This window comes from Crocodylus porosus, unplaced genomic scaffold (assembly GCF_001723895.1).
Source record: "Crocodylus porosus isolate Cpor-Errol unplaced genomic scaffold, CroPor_comp1, whole genome shotgun sequence".
Classification (NCBI taxonomy): Eukaryota; Metazoa; Chordata; order Crocodylia; family Crocodylidae; genus Crocodylus; species Crocodylus porosus.
The window spans coordinates 9,338,843-9,357,628 of record NW_017728913.1 but is presented as its reverse complement, the minus strand read 5'-3'; the positions used below and the strand labels follow the sequence as shown (position 1 = coordinate 9,357,628).

At 35.6% G+C, this 18,786-nt stretch overlaps 1 protein-coding gene across 9 annotated transcripts in view; it reads left to right on the top strand.

Annotated features, from left to right (window-relative positions):
- LRBA (LPS responsive beige-like anchor protein) overlaps window positions 1-18,786 on the top strand; it is a 580,756-nt gene that overhangs the window by 546,005 nt on the left and 15,965 nt on the right. For all 9 annotated transcript variants that reach the window (XM_019534457.1, XM_019534459.1, XM_019534455.1 and 6 more), the window contains exon 53: window positions 18,208-18,309. In XM_019534457.1, coding sequence (XP_019390002.1) covers window positions 18,208-18,309 — 102 coding nt within the window. The remainder of the gene's footprint in view (window positions 1-18,207; window positions 18,310-18,786) is intronic.

The window sequence follows — 18,786 nt, the reverse complement described above, 5'->3', positions numbered from 1 at the left end:
TGAATACCTTCAAGAGTAAATTGGATGCTTATCTTGCTGGGATCCTATGACCCCAGCTGACTTCCTGCCCTTTGGGCAGGGGGCTGGACTTGATGATCTCCCGAGGTCCCTTCCAGCCCTAATGTCTATGAAATCTATGAAATCTATTAAATATATGCTCAAGAGATCCCAGGTAGACTACAGAGGAAGGCAGAAACCCCCATAGTCCATACCAATCATACCAAGTGCTTCCTGACCCAAATATAGTGATCAGTCTGCTGAGCAGAGGGGCAAGACCCTCTTGCCAGGAACCGCCTCCAGCTTTGGTCCCAGCAGGAACATAGGTGCATCCTAGGTAAAATCTCCCACCTTCAGTAATTAAGTATAAGGAGAGCTTATTTTGACCACACAATGTAGAGATACAGTTGTACGAATCATAACGTTTAAAGTCTAAATGTTTGCCTCCCACACCTTGTAACTTTTTTTGAGGGAAAAACCCCTTTCTGCTTGAAGTTTTGCATTCTTATTGTTACAAGTAAGGAGAAAAATGTTTCGGAAACCTAGAAGCCAGTTGGGCTTGCTACTTCAGATTGTATTTGTGCATTTTATAATCAGTCACTTTAACATGAATCATTCAGTAAAAAAAATCTTTATCAATCTTTTTATTTAAAAAAGTATATGTTCAGATACTGAATCCTCTGTTCACACTGTCATATTGCTATGGTCATCAATAAAGATGTGCCCAACTACTACTTAGTGAGAACAAGGAGTCAGGTATACAGTGGATGGATGAAAGTGACAAGCCATAAATATATTAACTTAATACTAGGGAGTTGTGTTTTGTGCCTTCTCCCTGTTTTCACATACCAGATGCTTTAATTGGTTTCAGTGCAAGTTATTGGCCTTGCAGCTTATAACCAAACCAGTAGCTCAGAGAAGACCTGCCTCAGCCTGCTCCTGGCATTCATCTCAGTTCATGAACCTCAGGTTCCCCACCTTTCCTATAAACACAATGTCTATCAGCAGACTCCAGTAACTATTCCTCCGGGATCTTGGCCTCTTTATTTTTTGCCTCCTGGCACACTCCTTGGGCCATTGGCTCAAGTTACAGTGAGCTAATAGTTCTACCTTCCTGACACTAAATTTTGAAACTATGTTGCTTTCGCTCAGGCTGTGCCTTCTGAATGGTATGAGAAAAGCAAAGCAGAAAGGAAAAAAAAGTACCGACTGGACCTTATGCCAGTTTATCCCCACAGGAAACATTTTTCTTCTGATACCAGAATAATCAGTAAGACATACCCAAAGCATCCTAAAAAACCGATGTGCCCTTAGTACAATTAAGGGGAGATGAAAATGGAGAAGCTACTAGTAGAGGAAAGAAGCTTTTAAAACCGAAGGAGAGTGTAAATAGTTGGAAGGGGTATATGAAAGCCAGCTAGTAAGGAGGTGAAGGAGTGGAGGAAGGGGAAAGTTGGCAGCATATGCTCTTGATTTCTCTTCTGTCCTCTTAACATCCATGCCAAGATCCCTTGTGTTCCCAGTGAATGTGATGAAGGGGGAGGAGTAAAAAAACTTGGTGTCCTCCAAAGATAAAAGGGTTTAAGACAACCCTGGTTAAAAACCTACCCAATAAAAAAGATATTTTTAATCTGGTATAAGCTGTAGTTTTTTGATACAGTACCTGATAGCTTCCAGTCTGTAGTGTCATGGAATAATGTCTTCAATAAGAATTGCACATGTTTTTTCAGTTATATTTGACTTTGAAAAACTAGTAATGGTTCAACTTAAAAAAAAAAGGAAGAAACTCCTGGAACTATTTATGAAAAGGCTGACTGAATAAATTTGAAATTATTATCGATACTTGATCTTCTGAGATTAAATGATGTGTGTTCGTTTTTGCCACTGGTCATAAAGTCCACAAACTGTGAAGCCATTACTCAAGCAGATTACTAAATCTGCAGGCATAGTGTAATTTAAATGACCTGAATCAAAGCAATGGAAAATCTTCCTAGATATGGTTAACATAATTTTGTAAGTACAAGAAGTGAATATCTAGGGTTCAAGAAGAACAGAGTGTCTGCAGGCACAATAAGCATGTATTGCTGTCGGTTGGCTCAGGATAAGTGCAAACCTTGTAATATTCCTGAGGAGCCTATACACATAGGAAACCCTGAGAAAATCCTGTTTTAGGAACTTAGGCTCATGTAGGAAGCATAAAAAAAAGCCTTAGTAGCAATAGCATAACTTGGTTTGGGAGGGTGAGGGAAGGGAATGGGGGGTAAGCAATGCATCAGCTCCGGGTGCCAGTTCAGAGGGGGCATGAGAATGGCAGCCCCCATGGAGCCAGCATGACTGTTACCACTACTGCAGCTGCTGTTTGGGGAGCTGGGGCTGAGGTGGTAACAGTTTCCACCTGTGGCTGCCTCTGCATGGAGAAATAAGTGATTCCTACCCCCACCCTGCCACCGCACCCCCAGAGTGCCAGAATCTCAATACATGTATGCTTAGTAATTTACTACTATGAAACACTGAAGATTTGCTGGTGCTGCCAACCATGATTACAAGGTCCACAAGTACAGCCTATTTTTTAACAGTTCTGTAGACCTAGTTTGGGGAATGCACTTGTCACATTCCCAAACCTACCCAGGCCTGTTTACTTTCATACTGTACTTCTGTATTGTACGCTTCTCTGAGAACAGTACAAACCACTTGGCAGGCTGAGATTTTGTATCTTTTGGTGACTAGATTTCATAAGTTAAGTAGCTACCTCATCTCATGCAAAGGGGTTTTCCAGTGTTTTAGATAAAGCATTCAATTCTTTTTGTTTGAATCGGCTTTTTATTTAAACTAAGTTTTATTTAAAGTTAATATATTTAAAAATAAACTTATTTAAAATTACATTTGGAATTATGACAAATTTTGCTGAGGCCCAACTGATCCACTTACTATATTATAGTAAACTTACCTTTTCATTTTGTGGGGCAAATTTGACATAGTTTGAAGATGTTTTAAGGGAACTAATAAACTTTATATGTAAAATTTATTTTTATGAAATGATAGGTGTAACAGGTACAAAATGAAATTTGTTAATTCCTACGTTTCAAGCCTTATTCAGTGATCTCTGTATATGTCAAATTTGTAACAAAACCTGTACACCATGAAGACTTTTTATATCTATGTTTCTTCTTGCAGAGGTTATAAGGTGTCAAACTTAAATAAAGTGCCCCAAAGAAGCTATAATCTATGTTGACATCCATATATTATGATATCTACATACATTATTAGCTATATTTTTATGATAGTCTTCTCTGGATTATGTGTGAAAACACTTATTATATTTTATACAGGTATAATTAAGAGGAAAATTTTACCCTGTGAAAGTAGTATTAAAAGTCAGCTGTACGGTTGCCAATAGTAAATATAAAATATGTATAAAAAGAATGTAGATTGTTTATCCTTATGATGTCTTGTCCACTGACATAGCTGGAGCTGAAACTGATGTCAGATTTCATTTGGTCCCTTAAAAAAATTCCAAGCAAAAAATGTTTTGCAGTTAAAACAATACCCCTTGCCTCTGTTAGGATAGGACTAAGACCATAGATAAGTCTTAAATGTGCTGTTAAACTATACTGAGATATTAAAACAGTAACTGAAAGTGAATTCTTTGCAAATATTTATTCTTGCATATATGAAGGAAAGAAATGTCAGAAATCCTTGTCTACTCTAATCTTATGGTAGTTAAGAACCTAAAACAAGAGTACTTCATTAGCTGTAATTAGATCAGGTCTGGGCTGAGGAAGGGTGCTTTGGCTAGGTACAGGCATTACACTTTTACTGGTAAACATGATTGGAAACTGGTCTGTATCTGTAACAGAACAGAAATTGAACACACAAAGCCAGTCTGAGCCCATAACAGAACAGCAATTTGGCCCACACAGACTTGTTTAAAAATGGTAGAACCCAATCTGGGATTTGCGTCCCTTCCCACCCCGCCCCAGCAAAGGGCGAATGTGTGCTCTGTTCGTTCGCTACCGATCCAAACTACGCTGCTTACACTAAACTGCGTAAATTAGATTGATTCTGCCTCAAGCTTTTTGGGAGTCTTTACCTGGCTTTTAAGCCTGAAAGTTCCCCCAACTACACAGTTGCTCCAATAAAAGTTATCACCAAAGAAAAAGAAAAAAAACCCACCCTTGCTGCTTGCATATTTCTTGGACCATCGTAGCTATACTCTAACCCTACCAAAATGTTTGGTTATCGTGTGTGCATTATGGCCACAGGACATTTTTGTTTGCATTTATTCATTTTTTGTGGGGTTTTTGTATTCTGGTAGTGCCTGGAACCTCCAGTCAGGGATTAAGCATCCTATTGTGAGATGTCTGAACACTTGCCCCAAAGAGCAGTGGTCTACATTTTCTTCAGCTCTGTGTAGTGTCTAGTCAAAACATTCTGGAAAGGAATACCAAAAGTAATGTTCTGCCCAGTTCTGATTTTGTCAGCTCCAGCCAGGATACTCTAGGAAAAGAATAATAGCAGTATAATTGTCTGGTTTTCATGTTAGAGATTTATAGCCTTGATCTGGCAAGTGATTCAGCAGAAGCAGACTTCTATGCTCCAGTCCTATGGAGCACACTTAAGTCAGCGAGTTCCACTCACATATGCACATGTAGGTTGGGACTACAGGTATTTAATCAATGTATACATTTGGACTTATGTATTAACAGCCTCAAATTTATTACCTTAAAACAGATTTTTTGCCTGATTTTAACAGTGCATCAATTATTTCACGTTTCCCCTGAGGTGTTGGTATTTCTTTTCTGGTTTTCATAGTAATTTATTTGTTTATGATTATTGTATTAGGAACACCTCTGCATATAAGGATACTAATGGTCACTCTTGAGAAACTGCAGTACTAGGGAAGTTTAATCAGAAATCATTTAAAACAACACCTGTCCCCTTCCTCCCAACAGTCCCGTACCTTCTCCAAACACTAGTCAACAGACCAGTATGACCACTCTTTCCCTGCCCATTTTCTCCAGACAGCAGCTACTTCATCAGTGATGGTTTACTTAAGTCACTTGATTTTGTTTTATTATTTCAGGAAGTATTGTAAACTCTTGGTCTTTGACTGTCTCTATTAATATTTTAAAATAATACTTAACCCAAGCTGACAAGCCATCTTGGTTGTGGTACAATTAATAAATAAATAAATGTTTCATTCGATAATTTTTATCAACGTATTTATACAGAAAAAGTTTCCATCAATGACTAGCCAACCAGGCTGTTGCTGAACTACTGTATGGGAAAATTCTTCATCTTTTGTTATTGAGAAAACATGTTACCAAAATAAATATTATTTAAACTTACTTTTATATACATAGTCCTTTAAGGTTTGTTTCTGTAGTTCCATTTGCTTTTAACTAAAATGTTATTAATAGGGCAAATTTATTTATTTTTCTTTAACATTTCATGTCATAATAAAGTTGCTGTATACAGGAATGTTCAGAAATCTGGGACACACATGAAGACCAGGTTTTGCCTAGAGCTCAACTCACTTTCATTGTTAAAATAGAACATTCTAAGTGTATACCTCTGATGCTTTCCATCATTCCCCATGTAGCCAACAGGACTGGTCTTTGATCAATGAATCCCATAGTCAGATTTTCCTAATGCTGAAGGGAATTCTGCTCCAATTCCAAGTCTTCTCAATCCCATTACAGTGGTGCTCCAAACCCTGAAGCACATCAGTGGGGGTTGCCTTGGGCTCGTCCCTCCATACCTTCATTCAAACACTGTCTTTAATTTTCCCTATTCCAGAGTGAGAGAAAAGCCCAGATTTCTGATATTTCCTATGAAACAGTTTTTAAAGCAATTGTTTCAAATCAATCACATTATTTTGTTTCAATTTTGACCTTTTTAAAAGAATTAAAATAAAAAATAATCATTTTGACATGAAAACTTTCAATTCCAAAAAGTTCAAAAAAGGAATTTTTTTCACCTTATGTAAAAGATTTGTCTTTTTTCCCCTAAATAAAATGTGTTGAAATGGCAGAAGTTTGCAAAAATGGAAATTTGGGATTTTCTGACACAAATATTTTGTTAGAAAATTTCTGACCACCTGTAAAAATAACTAAGAATTGAGCAACTAATCTGAAGTAACCATCTCAAGACTTTCCATATTGTGACATCCTTGTAAGTAATTTAGCATATAGTGACAACAACAGGAATCACTTAATGGTGGTAAGGAGAGGAAATGACAGCCTCTTTATGTGAGACTAACTTTTGTTCATTTAAAGTGTTTCCTTCAAATTAAATAGTATCTGTGCAAGCTATGTAAGGATTTAAGTCATAAGCCTCATAAATCAGGGTTGTACAGACTGATACTGTGCAGAGTGTTGATGCAAAGAGGCCTGTGAACTCCAAGGCACAAGGGGTTTCTGTGCAAACACTAGTTAGCTCAAGGAGTGGCAATCAGGGTATATCAAGAGAAGGTATGGCAGGATTTACATACATGCTAACAGTGTGTTGCAGTAGCAAAAGGTCCAATTCTCTAAGCAGGAGTGGCAGCCATTAGAGTTGGGAGATGTCATATATTGCCCAATTGCATGTTATCTTTACAATCATTGCCTTTAAATTCCTTCCCCTCATTCTTCAAGGCTAGGGACAGATGTTGAAAAAGCCAAAGCCTGAATTGATTCAATCTTTGCAGGTGAGTCTAACCTGGCTAGACTCAACCAGTTTGTAGACATCCCCTCTGGACTGAAAAAATGCAGGTACATGCCTGCAGTGGCTCAGGCTAGAAACGAGGGGGTGCTAGAGCAGCCCCCCCTTCCCTTCTACAGTTCTGAGCTTAGGAGGGCATTACCAGGCTCTGGCAGAATGCTCTGATTAAGGAGGGGTGTGTGTCTCCTCCTCCCTCCCCCCCCCCAAACCCAGCAGGGAATGGATAACAACAGTGCCTATCACCCCTAACCCAGTGTTTATTACCCCATTAAGAAAACAACAGAAGGACATTACCAGCTCCCTGTTGATTCTGCCTTTGTCCTGTTTGCCATAGCACAGACTGTAGCCAGCATGTGGTCTCCTAGCTAATGCTGAGAGGTGTCTGTGTAAGGCAGAGGAAATGGGGAGGCAAGGGAGAGGGGAGTAGGGGGAAAGCCAGTTAGATGCCTGCATTCTTTGCCGAGCTCCAGCCAAGGAGCAGTGGGGAGGGGCGAGCCCTGCTCAGCCCAGAGAGCATACCGGGATGCTGGGAGAATCTCCTTTAACTTAAACCTGCAAGGGGTCTGGGACAGATATTGCATAAACTAGTTTGAGCAAAATCAGGTAAGTCTGATGCTACATTCAGTCAGTTTTATCTCAAACCTGTTTCAGCCATTTTCAAACTGGTTTATATGCACTGAACTTCTGTTACAGGTTTAAACTAGTTTCTGATTGCTTAAACCAGTGTATGTGTAATGTCTGCCCCTAGCCCAAACGAATTAATTTCATATTTGCTGTGCTGCAATTTTTTGCACTGTAATCATCCTGCCTGTGATGCAGTATGTTTGAGCTAGGTATAGTACATGCATGCATTTTATTATCTTATGCCGTGCTCATAAAATAATGTATGCTTGTAGAGTTTTCCTCACTGTACAGGGCTTTTTGATCACCTGGTGCAGTATGCTGGTAGATGGAGAAAACTTTTGCTCTAGATTTTCTACAGATTTATTTATCATTACTTTGAAGCTTTTCCATTTTGAAGGACATGAAAGCTTTGGAAGCTACTTTGGAAATTTAATTTGCTTTAGTAAAATAAAATAACGTTTTTCTTACAAAATCATCTAGTAATAATGAAATATATGGAGCTGGCAGCTGTATTCCTCCTACTAAAACTAGCATGTGATATCTGATGAATTATTAGCTTTCATCATCCACACGCGAGTATCTCAAATTATATCAATGCTGAAGTTATAACATAAAAATACAAAAAGTTACTTTCTGTGTGCATAACAAATGTAATGTGAAGATCATTTGCACAGTACTGCATTCATTATTTAGTTTTGCATCGTAATATAGGTTCCTTCAGAAAGTAAGTTTTTCTGCATTGTATTTCAGGTTAACTATTGATCTCAATATGCTAAGGTGTGAACTGAATAAACTGTTTTCAGTGAGGTTATTTAAATGGCATTACTACTGCTAATCTACAGACATAATTAGGCACTCTATTCAGAATAAATTTTTCTAAATATTCAAGCTTTCAGAGGCTCTGATACAGGGGCAGGCAATTATTTCGGGTGGAGGGCCACTTATTGAGTTTTGGCAAGCCGTTGAGGGCCACATGACAGACAGCCAGGGGCAGATAAATATTCATTTTCTAAATTTTTTAGAGGCCCCACGGGCTGGATAGAATGGCCTGGTGGGCCGCACCTGGCCCACGAGCTGCATTTTGCCCACCCCTGCTCTAATATATTTGTTTTTAATTAAATTACTGGACAGAGAAAGGTACAAAATGTTCTTATTTAATCTATTTTTATTGCACACAAATCTGAATATTAAAATTCTTTTAAACATTTACAAAAAGTTTTTTATTGTATGTATTACATTTTTTGTTTTGTTCCCCCCCAATAATTAAACTCTAGAACTGTCACCAGATTAGTATCCCGCTGTTGTGTGTTTAAAAGATAGTGTTTTAGTAGTGATTTCTTTGTAGCCAGACATCTTCATTTTGTAGGCATCAATTGTACAGAGATTTACACACACACTTAACTTTACAGATCATAGGTAGTTCCATTGATTAGGGGCAGGTCATATTTCTGGAGTATAACCCCTATTTCCTTCCTTTAAACCTGGGCTGCCTACACTTTGCAATCCTTGGAGCTATTCATAATGTGTAAAAATTATCACTTACTAAGTAGTTTAAGAACTCTGACACCTGCTTCATAGAAAAAAGATGCTGTTTCTATTTTATGTTTATTTTCTAGCATAAATATTTGGGACTTGCTGTTATAATTTTACTAGTAGAGATTTTTTTTTAAAAAAGTAACGTGCAAAACAGTTTTGTTTTTTCTTCCCTAAAAACAGTTTTGCATAGCGTAGTCTTGTAGTCTTTCAAGAATAGTGTTGATCATGCTTTTGATAGTGCCAGTCATCATGATATCTAGGCACTAATAAATCATCAATCACATAAGTAATAGTTGTAAATCCAGTTATTATTTTGTTATATCTGCCTAATGAGATATTCCAAGAGAACTGAAGATTCTAATTTTCAGATTTTCTGAATATTTAAAATTATGTTAGGATGACTGCAGTTAACTACATTGATGACGTACAGTGTAGTCCTTTCACTAAGAAAGCGTAGAGTTCCTATGAAATACGTAGTGTATCATGCTGAAAATTAAAAACAGTCTGTATGTGAATAGCGTATATGTACTTTGCATCCCTGCAATCACTCCTTTATTTTTCGCCCATGCCCACCCTACATATTGTTCTGTTTTCTTAAAAAAAGATGTAAATAAACCAGTATTATTTTGGGAGTGCTTCAATGCAGATGTTAATAAATACTCTTTGTCTCTTAAAAATGGCTGAGTAGAGTATTTTACTGTATCTGTACGAGAATCCTTTAGCACCATCTGCTGGCCATGATTTGAAAGATGATGCCGGGGACAGATTATCAACAAAATATGAATAGCATATTTTAAAAAACTTATATGTGTTCTTTAACGTATTTAGTCTGACATTGTTATGGATTTTTTTGTAGTATAATCTGTCCCCTTTTTAAAATACATAATGTGAAAGTGTAAATGCAATTTAATGTTGATGTAGAGGTTGAAACAGAAATAAATATCATTATAAAAAGATGAATATTTTTTCTGTTTCTACTAGAACTTTAGTAAGTTCAGTGTTACATGCTTCTGCTCTTGTAAGATATTGAATGCAAATTATGTTTCTTAGAAAAGAAACATAATTTTTTACAAAGTATGCAAAAATGCTTATGAAACTTCTGATGTTGTAATGTAAAGATATAAATTGTTACCTTTTCCAGAAGTCATTAAAGGATGGTAACCACTTTAAATATTTTTTAATGTTTAACATTTTCAATCTGATATTGCATTAGTAGGTTACCTAGAAGCAGCCATCAGAGATATATGCTCTGATATCATAGTTGGAGCTTCACAGACAGATATCCACAGATATCTGCAGTGTGTCACAGAAGCCAAACTGTGCAAAAATATGTCATTCTGTTGGTATAATGTTGATATCTATAACAGGGCCTTACACTCAACACCCTTAAAAATAATGGGGCGGGGGGCGGGGCGTTGATCTTACTCTTTTCAAGTGATGGTTTCAAGCAAGCTGGACCCATTGTGCAAATACAGAATAAATAATAGTCCCCTATCCTAAAATATCTTACAGTTGAAAAGGCAAGCTGTAATGGGTGGATAAATCTTGTCCTGTTCTGTTCAAACTTGGGATAGTGTACAAATAATGTTATAATTATATAGTACCAAGAAAGTGTTTACTTTTTGCCTTCCAGCTATGAAGACAAAGTTTCCTTTCCAAAGAACTTACAATCCATTTGATGCTTCAGAAAGCATTCTAGTAGTCATCTTATTCCTTTATAAATACAGTAGACTAGAAATTCCGTTTAAACATGTCCTCTAATGTTAAGCATGGTATCTGTAATATTGTTCCAACTGACTAGGAAAGACGAGTATTCCTTCTGAAACATAGTATTGCTACTGTTATATTTTTGATAGTACCAACAATGTTTAAAAGAACTATGCAAACACAAACAAAGGCATCATCTGTTTCAGAAGTGGAAAATGTAGAAAGAGTTTTTGGTGCTGGTTTTGTTGGCAATGTCCAACTTCAAGTGTCACTAAAACCATATACATGAAATTCTCCAGAAGGATCAGGATATTTAGTGCTCCATGATGTAATGCAGGCCTTCAGGTCCCAGGCAAAACAATACTATATTTACAACTTGTAACTAATAGTCAATGTGGTAAAAGGAATTATATTCATATGGTAAATGAATACAACCTTAATGTGCACCATATGCATAGTAGTGGGACAATGTACTAATATATCACATCTATTTACCTTGTTTGCTGGCTGAGAAAAATGATTATACCATTCAACTCAAAAGCTGTATCATATAATATGAGAGTAGAGTGATAGAAGTAGTAATTATTATAGTCTAGAACTGATTCTTTGAGTATCTTCATTACCAGATTTTAATGCTGTAAAAAAATTGTTTGGTCAGTACCATGGTTTTAACTTACCTAAGAAACCAAGTTTAAAGTGTTTCTGGAATTCATTTCCACAATATTGGAATTGAAGGATATAAATTCACTATAGTACATACATGTATACAGAAATATACTTCACTTACTTAGAGCTCTAAATTTGTACAGTAATTATTTTTGCTTAAAAAAACGCAAACTTTTTATGGCCTGCTCATTTTTTTACCTTATATATTTATAACATTCAGGGTCACAGCAGTATGAATAGTCTCAAGACCTGTATCCAATGTAATACATAAAATAATTAGTTTTAAAATAATTTCATATTTATAAGAGCAACTTAATAGCTACTGTGTTTGCTCTAATTGCTCACTTTATATGGGTCAGTGTATTTTAAAAGCTTTCTAGAGATTAAAACAATTTCTTCTTTGTAGCAAAATGAAGATGCCTTGTACATAATATTCTAATAAGCAAAGAATAATAAAAAATCAGACACTGATATATTTGAAATGAGCTAAACCATGATAAGAAAACTTTCAGATTATTTTTTATTTAAGTGTAAAAGAATTGTAGGTTTAATGTACTGCCAAAATATTCATGCTAACACCTATTTTAGTATTACTATAATTTTGGTGGGAATAGTTGCTCTATAATTTTCTCAGAAATATTGCTTCGGGGTTGATATGTTTTATATTGTGTGCATAACTGGAATGTGGTAGTGCAGATTTATAAGGTACTGCAAAGAATGGCTATCCAATTTTTAAAAATCTGGTGTTAAAGTTTTCTAGTTATACTCTAAGGTCTGGTATCAAAAATGGCTGCGATGGAAGTTGATATTAAAGTAATAGTTTAATGAGAAGTGTACAGACCATATGAAAAGGTGTTGATGTTCACTCTTACGGAATATTTGCAAGGCAGATACCTACAAGAGGTTTGAGAGGAATTCACTTTCTTTTGAGAAGGTAAGAAAATCTCCTGGACTTTCAGCTGAAGAAGCCATGGCTGAAGGGGAAGAGTTTTAAGAAAACTTTACATTGCACATTTGGTGGGAATTGAGAGGCAAGGGATTTAAGACTCGTGTATACAAAGTCTGAAAGGTAACATTCCAGTAAAGCTGGGCTGTGCTATATTTCCCTTTTTGTATTGTGCCTGTTAAAGACAGTGAATGTGTTCTGGAGATGCAGTGTATACGAACACATCAAATACATTCAAAGTCATGTTTTTCATTACCCAGTCTGAAAGGAGATGAACCAAAAAAGTATGCTGCTATTTTCTCATGTCATCTACCTAGAGTACCGACTCCAGTCAATTATTTGCTTGTGGTAACTGAGGGGTAAAATGAAATATATCCTACCCCCCCCCCCCCGTATTCTATGAAAATAAGCTTATTAGAACTGTAGATCCACACAAGTTAAATGGGTCAATTTACCTTAGATGTAGAGGTTGAAAATAATGCTAGCATCCTCTTGACTTATGTTTTTGGATTTTGTTTCAGGGAAAATGAGAGTTTGCTCAAAAGACAGTCCCCTCCCCCCCCCCCCTTTTTTTTTTTTTTTTTGAAATTCTATAGTTTAAGACATGTGCCAGGGCAAAACTGGCTTCTAGATCTAAGGTTGTATGTTCTGTCAGGTTATAAAAAAGTCTGAACAGACAGCATACAACATGAGGAGAGTAAAATGTTGGACTTAGAAATTTATATTTCTAAAGAGAAGAAAGCCAAGTTCTTATATGACTGGTAACCAAAGTAAGAAATAAAAATGGTATGTTCACAAAGGAATCATTCTTCAGACTAAAATTGTAGGAATACTTTGAAACAATCTGTATGACATCACTTATTAAACAGTTACATTTTATGTTAAAGAGCTAGTCTCATTTCTGTAACAGTCAAATACTTTTAACAAATGCTTTTCTGTAAATATAAATCTCTGAATATAAAACCAACATGGAAATCTAATGGCAGATTAGAATATTTGAGATCTTGTTGATTTGCTTATTTCTGTTGATGACATTATTTTGATTCATAGTTTTTAGATTTTATTATCTGAATCTTAATTATGTGATCTTATTTTAGACTTTGCATTAAATACAGTTATTTTAAAGGGAAATTGTTAGAAAGTTGTTTTTCTTAAATACTATTAATATGCATGATTTTGTTTGTTTTAACTTATTGTGAAAAAATACTCTGTCAATTTTTAGCAAGCGGTAGGCAAAAAGATGGGTTAATTGATGTTTCATTTGATTAGAATTTTATATTAAGACATAAAATTGTATAATTAATTTGCACTAAAAAGGACTCTACAGCCTCTATAATCATGGAATGATAACTTGAGAATTACCGTTGAGCTGTCAGTGACTTATCATAATTAACTGCCTTCTCAGTATAACGTATAAAAGAAGCAGACACATTGCTGAATGTTTTTGCGTCAAGAACTAGTTTTAGAAAAGGGTATCTTGCATTATAGCAAGATGGCAGTTTTAAGTTGTATATTCAGTCCTGTTTAGATCTGTTAAAAAAAATTACTGTTTGCTCTCTTTTAAGTTAATCACTGTAACGTAAAAACAGTTGTATAAGGAGTTCACTACTGGCTTAAAGTTGTCATGATTTTGTTTTGTTTTTTAACAATACTAAAGCTTGAAAGCTAAGAGGAGGAAATCCCAGCAACACTAAACAGTTATTTGTTAGCCAGGAAGGAGTAACTTCTGGATGTTGTAAACCTGGAAGAAAGTTTTGACTTTGTTATAACCCCACTGTTCCTTTTTAAATGCAGTTTCCAAGCATCTAGCTTTTTTCAGTGAAATACTGCTGCACACATAATATCATAGGCTTCTCTTTTATCTTCTAAGTTTGAGTTTATGATTTAAAATGTGTCTTAGTCACTTAAGCATGAGTGATATTTTATGTAAATTTCTATGGGAAAACAGTTTTGCAGCAAGTGTTTATCGTCATTCTAAAGAGGTCTTTGAAATAAGTGGAATGGTTACTGTAAAGGTAAAACATCTTGCCTAATAGTAGGGGGGAAAAGCTTCTCTATGTAGTAAATCCTAAGAACTATATTTTTGGCTAATTTTGTTACAATGTGTATAAGGCAACAAGATTCTTATACTTACTGATTTTAAGTAGCTATCCAGGAGTGGCATAGTTTAAGGATATTACCATATTATATATTATGCTGAGAAAAGCACATCTGTAAAACTGTGCTTCTTGGTTGTTAGTGCCAGGATTTGGGCTATCTTTAATCTCATTTGACTTGTTCATCTTCCTTAAGAATCGCCATAAAGATGCACTGGATATTCTTTTCAGTCCTTAGTTAGGGTTTGCATCAGTGGTCGTAAACCTGCTTAAGGGACAAAGACTCTCTTTCCTTTGAAGTTACTTCCCCAGCTTTTCAAAGGGGTCTAGAAGCTGGTTCCCCTAAAACAATTTAGAAAAGTTTGAAGTGGTGCCCCTTAAACCAGTGACAAAATAAAATTTTCTCTTTGCTTTATTGAAAACCATGACAATCTTCTGAAGCAGCAAGTTTAAAAGCTTTTAAAGAAATCCGTTCTGGTCTATACTCTGCTTTTAAGCTGACCCTATTATTTGGAAAATCAGAGCTTTGCAAGCCCCTAAATACTTAACATTCTCATCAAAAGACCCAGCCTGACTTTTCATGGGGCTCACGTGTTACAGTATTTATTTTTGACTCTTCACTCAGAGAAGTAGCATACATTTAGACTTCTTTAGGAGCTGCTTTTCATATTGCCGTTATCTATTTTTTTCATTGAAGAAATGAATGCTAAGAAAAGTTAATAATAGATGACTGAATTTATTTGAGGTTGCATATATTCTAGCTAACCATGAATTTATAGTTTAGTTCATATGGTGCATCTGAACTTTGAAATAAACAGAAATCTTATAGTATATACTGGAAAACAGGTAATCTCAATCCATGTTCTGCTGGAGGAAAGGCCTTCTGTCTTGAGAATATGTTGCAGACTACTGAGGACATGCCTTAAATAAATTGAATCCTTAAGAATAGCAACCCAACGACTTAAATAAGTGCTTAACGTAAGCATCTTGTGCACTTGCGGCTTTGCCTCTATCTCCTAATAACTGCATTTAAAGTAATTTCTTAAATGTCGTGTTAAACTCAGTCATCTTATACTAATTAACTTCGAGTCAGTGGTGTACATTTCATTCTCATGATTTCAGGTTTTAAACTATTCTGTTTTATTAAAATATGTAATGAATATGTTAGGTGGACTAATTCCTCACTGATTTATGTAGTTTTATGTCGAATACAAATTCTGAACACCAAGCTAAATAATAAAACCAGACTTGCTAACATTAGCATCTCAATTAAAACAGAACAAAACAACATTTAAAGCACGGAGCTGCCTCATACTGTATGGTGTGGAGAACATCAGAGAAAACACTGAATTAAAAATATAGAACTTAATACCGAGTAATAAGTCTGCTGCAGTAGATTTTGAAGTGACTATTATAATATATAAAATTGTTTGCAATCAAATTGTGCAACTTCATGGTTTGTCCCCACAGTGTTGTTTTACTCGCTTTCAAAGTTGCCTGTTCTGCATTTAGGTGAGGAAAGTTCAACAGAGCAAAATTTCTCTAAATGTCTAGTGAGTGTTTGTGAAATCAGTCACCTGAGAAGTACCTAATGATCATAAGTCTAACCTTATGCTTTTAATTTGTTTTTCTTTTTTTCTTCTGAACTGTCTGCCATACTTCCTGGATTTGAGTGCATTTTGCCAAACTTCATATGAAACAAAAGCTATATCATTTATTGGTTCTTTATTTAGAGATTAGGGACCATTTACTGAGTTGCTGCTAGATATTATTTTAGTAGTTTTTAAAAAAAAAAAACACGGATATTTTCCTGATTTATTACAAAAAAATTGACTTTAATTTTCAAATTTGTTTTTTATAATAAAATTAAATTTGTATTGCAGCACTAATGCGGAAAAAAATCATATTTTGAAAGGTTATAATCCCCAGTTTAATACTGGATCATAGATTATGAGTATGACCTTTTTTAAAAGACTGTTTGTATGCAACAGCTACATAGTCTGGGAATTATTGTAAATGGTCAGAGTTAAAGCATAGATCGAGAGTAAATAATATGTTTCTAATTTACACAGATTAATCCTGCATTAATTTAATTTCCTATGCATTAGAAACTCTTGTTGTACATGGAAAGGGTCTGGGTACTTTGCTAGTTTAGAAGTCTGCATACTTTCTAATGAGACACCTGATACTACTTTGGTGAGCATGGTACAAGACCCAGATAGACTTGTTAATCAGACTGTGCTAATTCTATTTCAGTTTTAAAAATTTCAAACCTAAGTCTACCTTGAAATATGGCAATTGAATAACAAATGAGATGCTTTTCCGTTACTGGAATCACTTGGCACTATTTCTTTCAGTCTCATTGGAAATCCACTCTCTATTTTAAAAAAGAAAAATAACAACATTTGATTTTATCACCATTTTTCATGGCATCCCACAGAAGCAGCCATGTCATTTAGTTTGGAGTGAAAGCATTTCCTGCTGCAAAAAAGGGGAAAGTTGATAACCTCACCAAAGATGCATTCCTTAGAACTTTAATGATTTTAATGATTCATAAAAGGCTTCCAATTGAAATAATTAGACAGCAATTGCAAAAACAACATTGTGCTTTCTATGGTATGCTGGCATTCTGGGAGAACTAAGGGAGTGAAAAGCCCTGAGATAAGGTATGAAGCATTTTAAGGAGCTTCATAGCATAGTCTCACATTTTCTATGTCTGGGTTTGAGAATAAAACCGATGCTCATATTTGTCTTGAGAAAATATATGTCTAACCTGTTCAGCAGTTCATAAAAACATGTCTGGTCTGCAGTTTTCCTCTGTTTACAACATTCTAGGTACTGGACTCTAAAGACTCAGGAAAGCATATGGCTAACTGCCTCATAGAGCCAACACTCATTTGTTTTAGGTTTTTCAGTTGAGTATGTACTTACATCCCAGCTAAATTTTGCACTGTTTCTTATGAGGAGCTTATTTAAGCTTCATAGTTGATGGTCCAGGTATTGATTAAAATGAAACCAATCAGTGGATGCCTTCCTTTGTCCTGACATAGTAATTTCTTCCCTTTGTTGTTGTTTACTATAACGGTATCTACACTTTTTTTATAAAACAGGGCTAAGTACAAAGAATCAAAAGCCTGAGGCTGAATCAATTTAATCTTTGCAGGTTACTCTAAGCTGTAAACTAGATTGAACAAATAAGTAAGTGAACAGACATTCACTTGATTCTGGAAATGTAGCCACATGCCTGTAGTGGACCAGGCCAAAAGCCAGAGGGTGGTCGAGTATGCCTCCCTGCTTGGCTGCATCAGACAGCTTGGGCCAAAGCTAGTCTGCCCACCCTGCAAGGTGGGTGTTGCAGGGGAGGTGCAAAGCATCCTGGGATGCTGGGGGACTGTGAGTTAACTTGAGGAGGTCTGGGACAGAAGTTCAGTACACCAATTTAACCTAAATCAGGTAAGTCTGATATTACATCCATCCAGGTTTACCTTAAACCGGTTTTGGTTCTTTTGAAAGCAGTTTATGTGCACTGAACTTCTGTTGTGTTACAGAATTGAACCAAATTTCCAATCACTTACACCAGTTTTTGTGTAATTTCTGTCCCTAGCCTGATTGACCTGCTAATCTTTCTCAGATAAGACAGAGGGAGAACTATGCGCTCAAACTAGTTGGTGTCTGAGTTATATAGTGTTGGATTATATATTATCATCATTAATAAGTGAGCAAACTGAACTTCTGAAAGTTGTTGCTTTGTGAGTGTATTTTGAATCAGGAGCATGAAACTTGTAATCCTCTAATCTAATACAGAAATGCTCTGGAAAATGTTTAATCAAGAAGCAGGGGAAAATGAAATGTTTCATTTACTTACTGAAAATGTTGATTCAAGAGACTAATCGTAACCAAAGATGCTTTTCATTCTTGTTTTCACTGAAGGTGATTTTGCCACTCCCCGAGCCATCTTGACAGGACACGACTATGAGATCACTTGTGCTACAGTTTGTGCTGAACTTGGCTTGGTAATAAGTGGTTCAAAAGGTAAAGTTTGATGTTATCTTTTCAAAAATTTTACTTTCCATCTTATTCCTGAAGTTTTGCTTTAATTGAGAAAATAAATGCAGTCTAGGTAGATGGAGATAATTCTAGGTACATCCACTTCATGTTAAACAATGTGGTTATTTTAATTGATGCAGGCTTTTTTAAACACATTAGAATTGTGCTTAAAGAAATCCCTAAGTTTTCTAAAACTAGAGGCCAGTTTAGTATTTATAAAAATACACAATGGTCAACAACTTTGCAGATTTCCCCTGTTACTTTTTTATTTTTGTTTGTTTATATATAGTTTTAACAAAATAGCTCACTGTATTGAATTCCTGGCCTGTCTGCAGAGATTCTCAAGAATGCAGTGTAATTATGTGGGGTTTGTTTTTATTATGGATAACTTCCCAGGAGGTACAGCAATGATTGTCTTAGGAGATAAGGAGTTTTGGTGTTTTGATCGAAGATATATTTGCA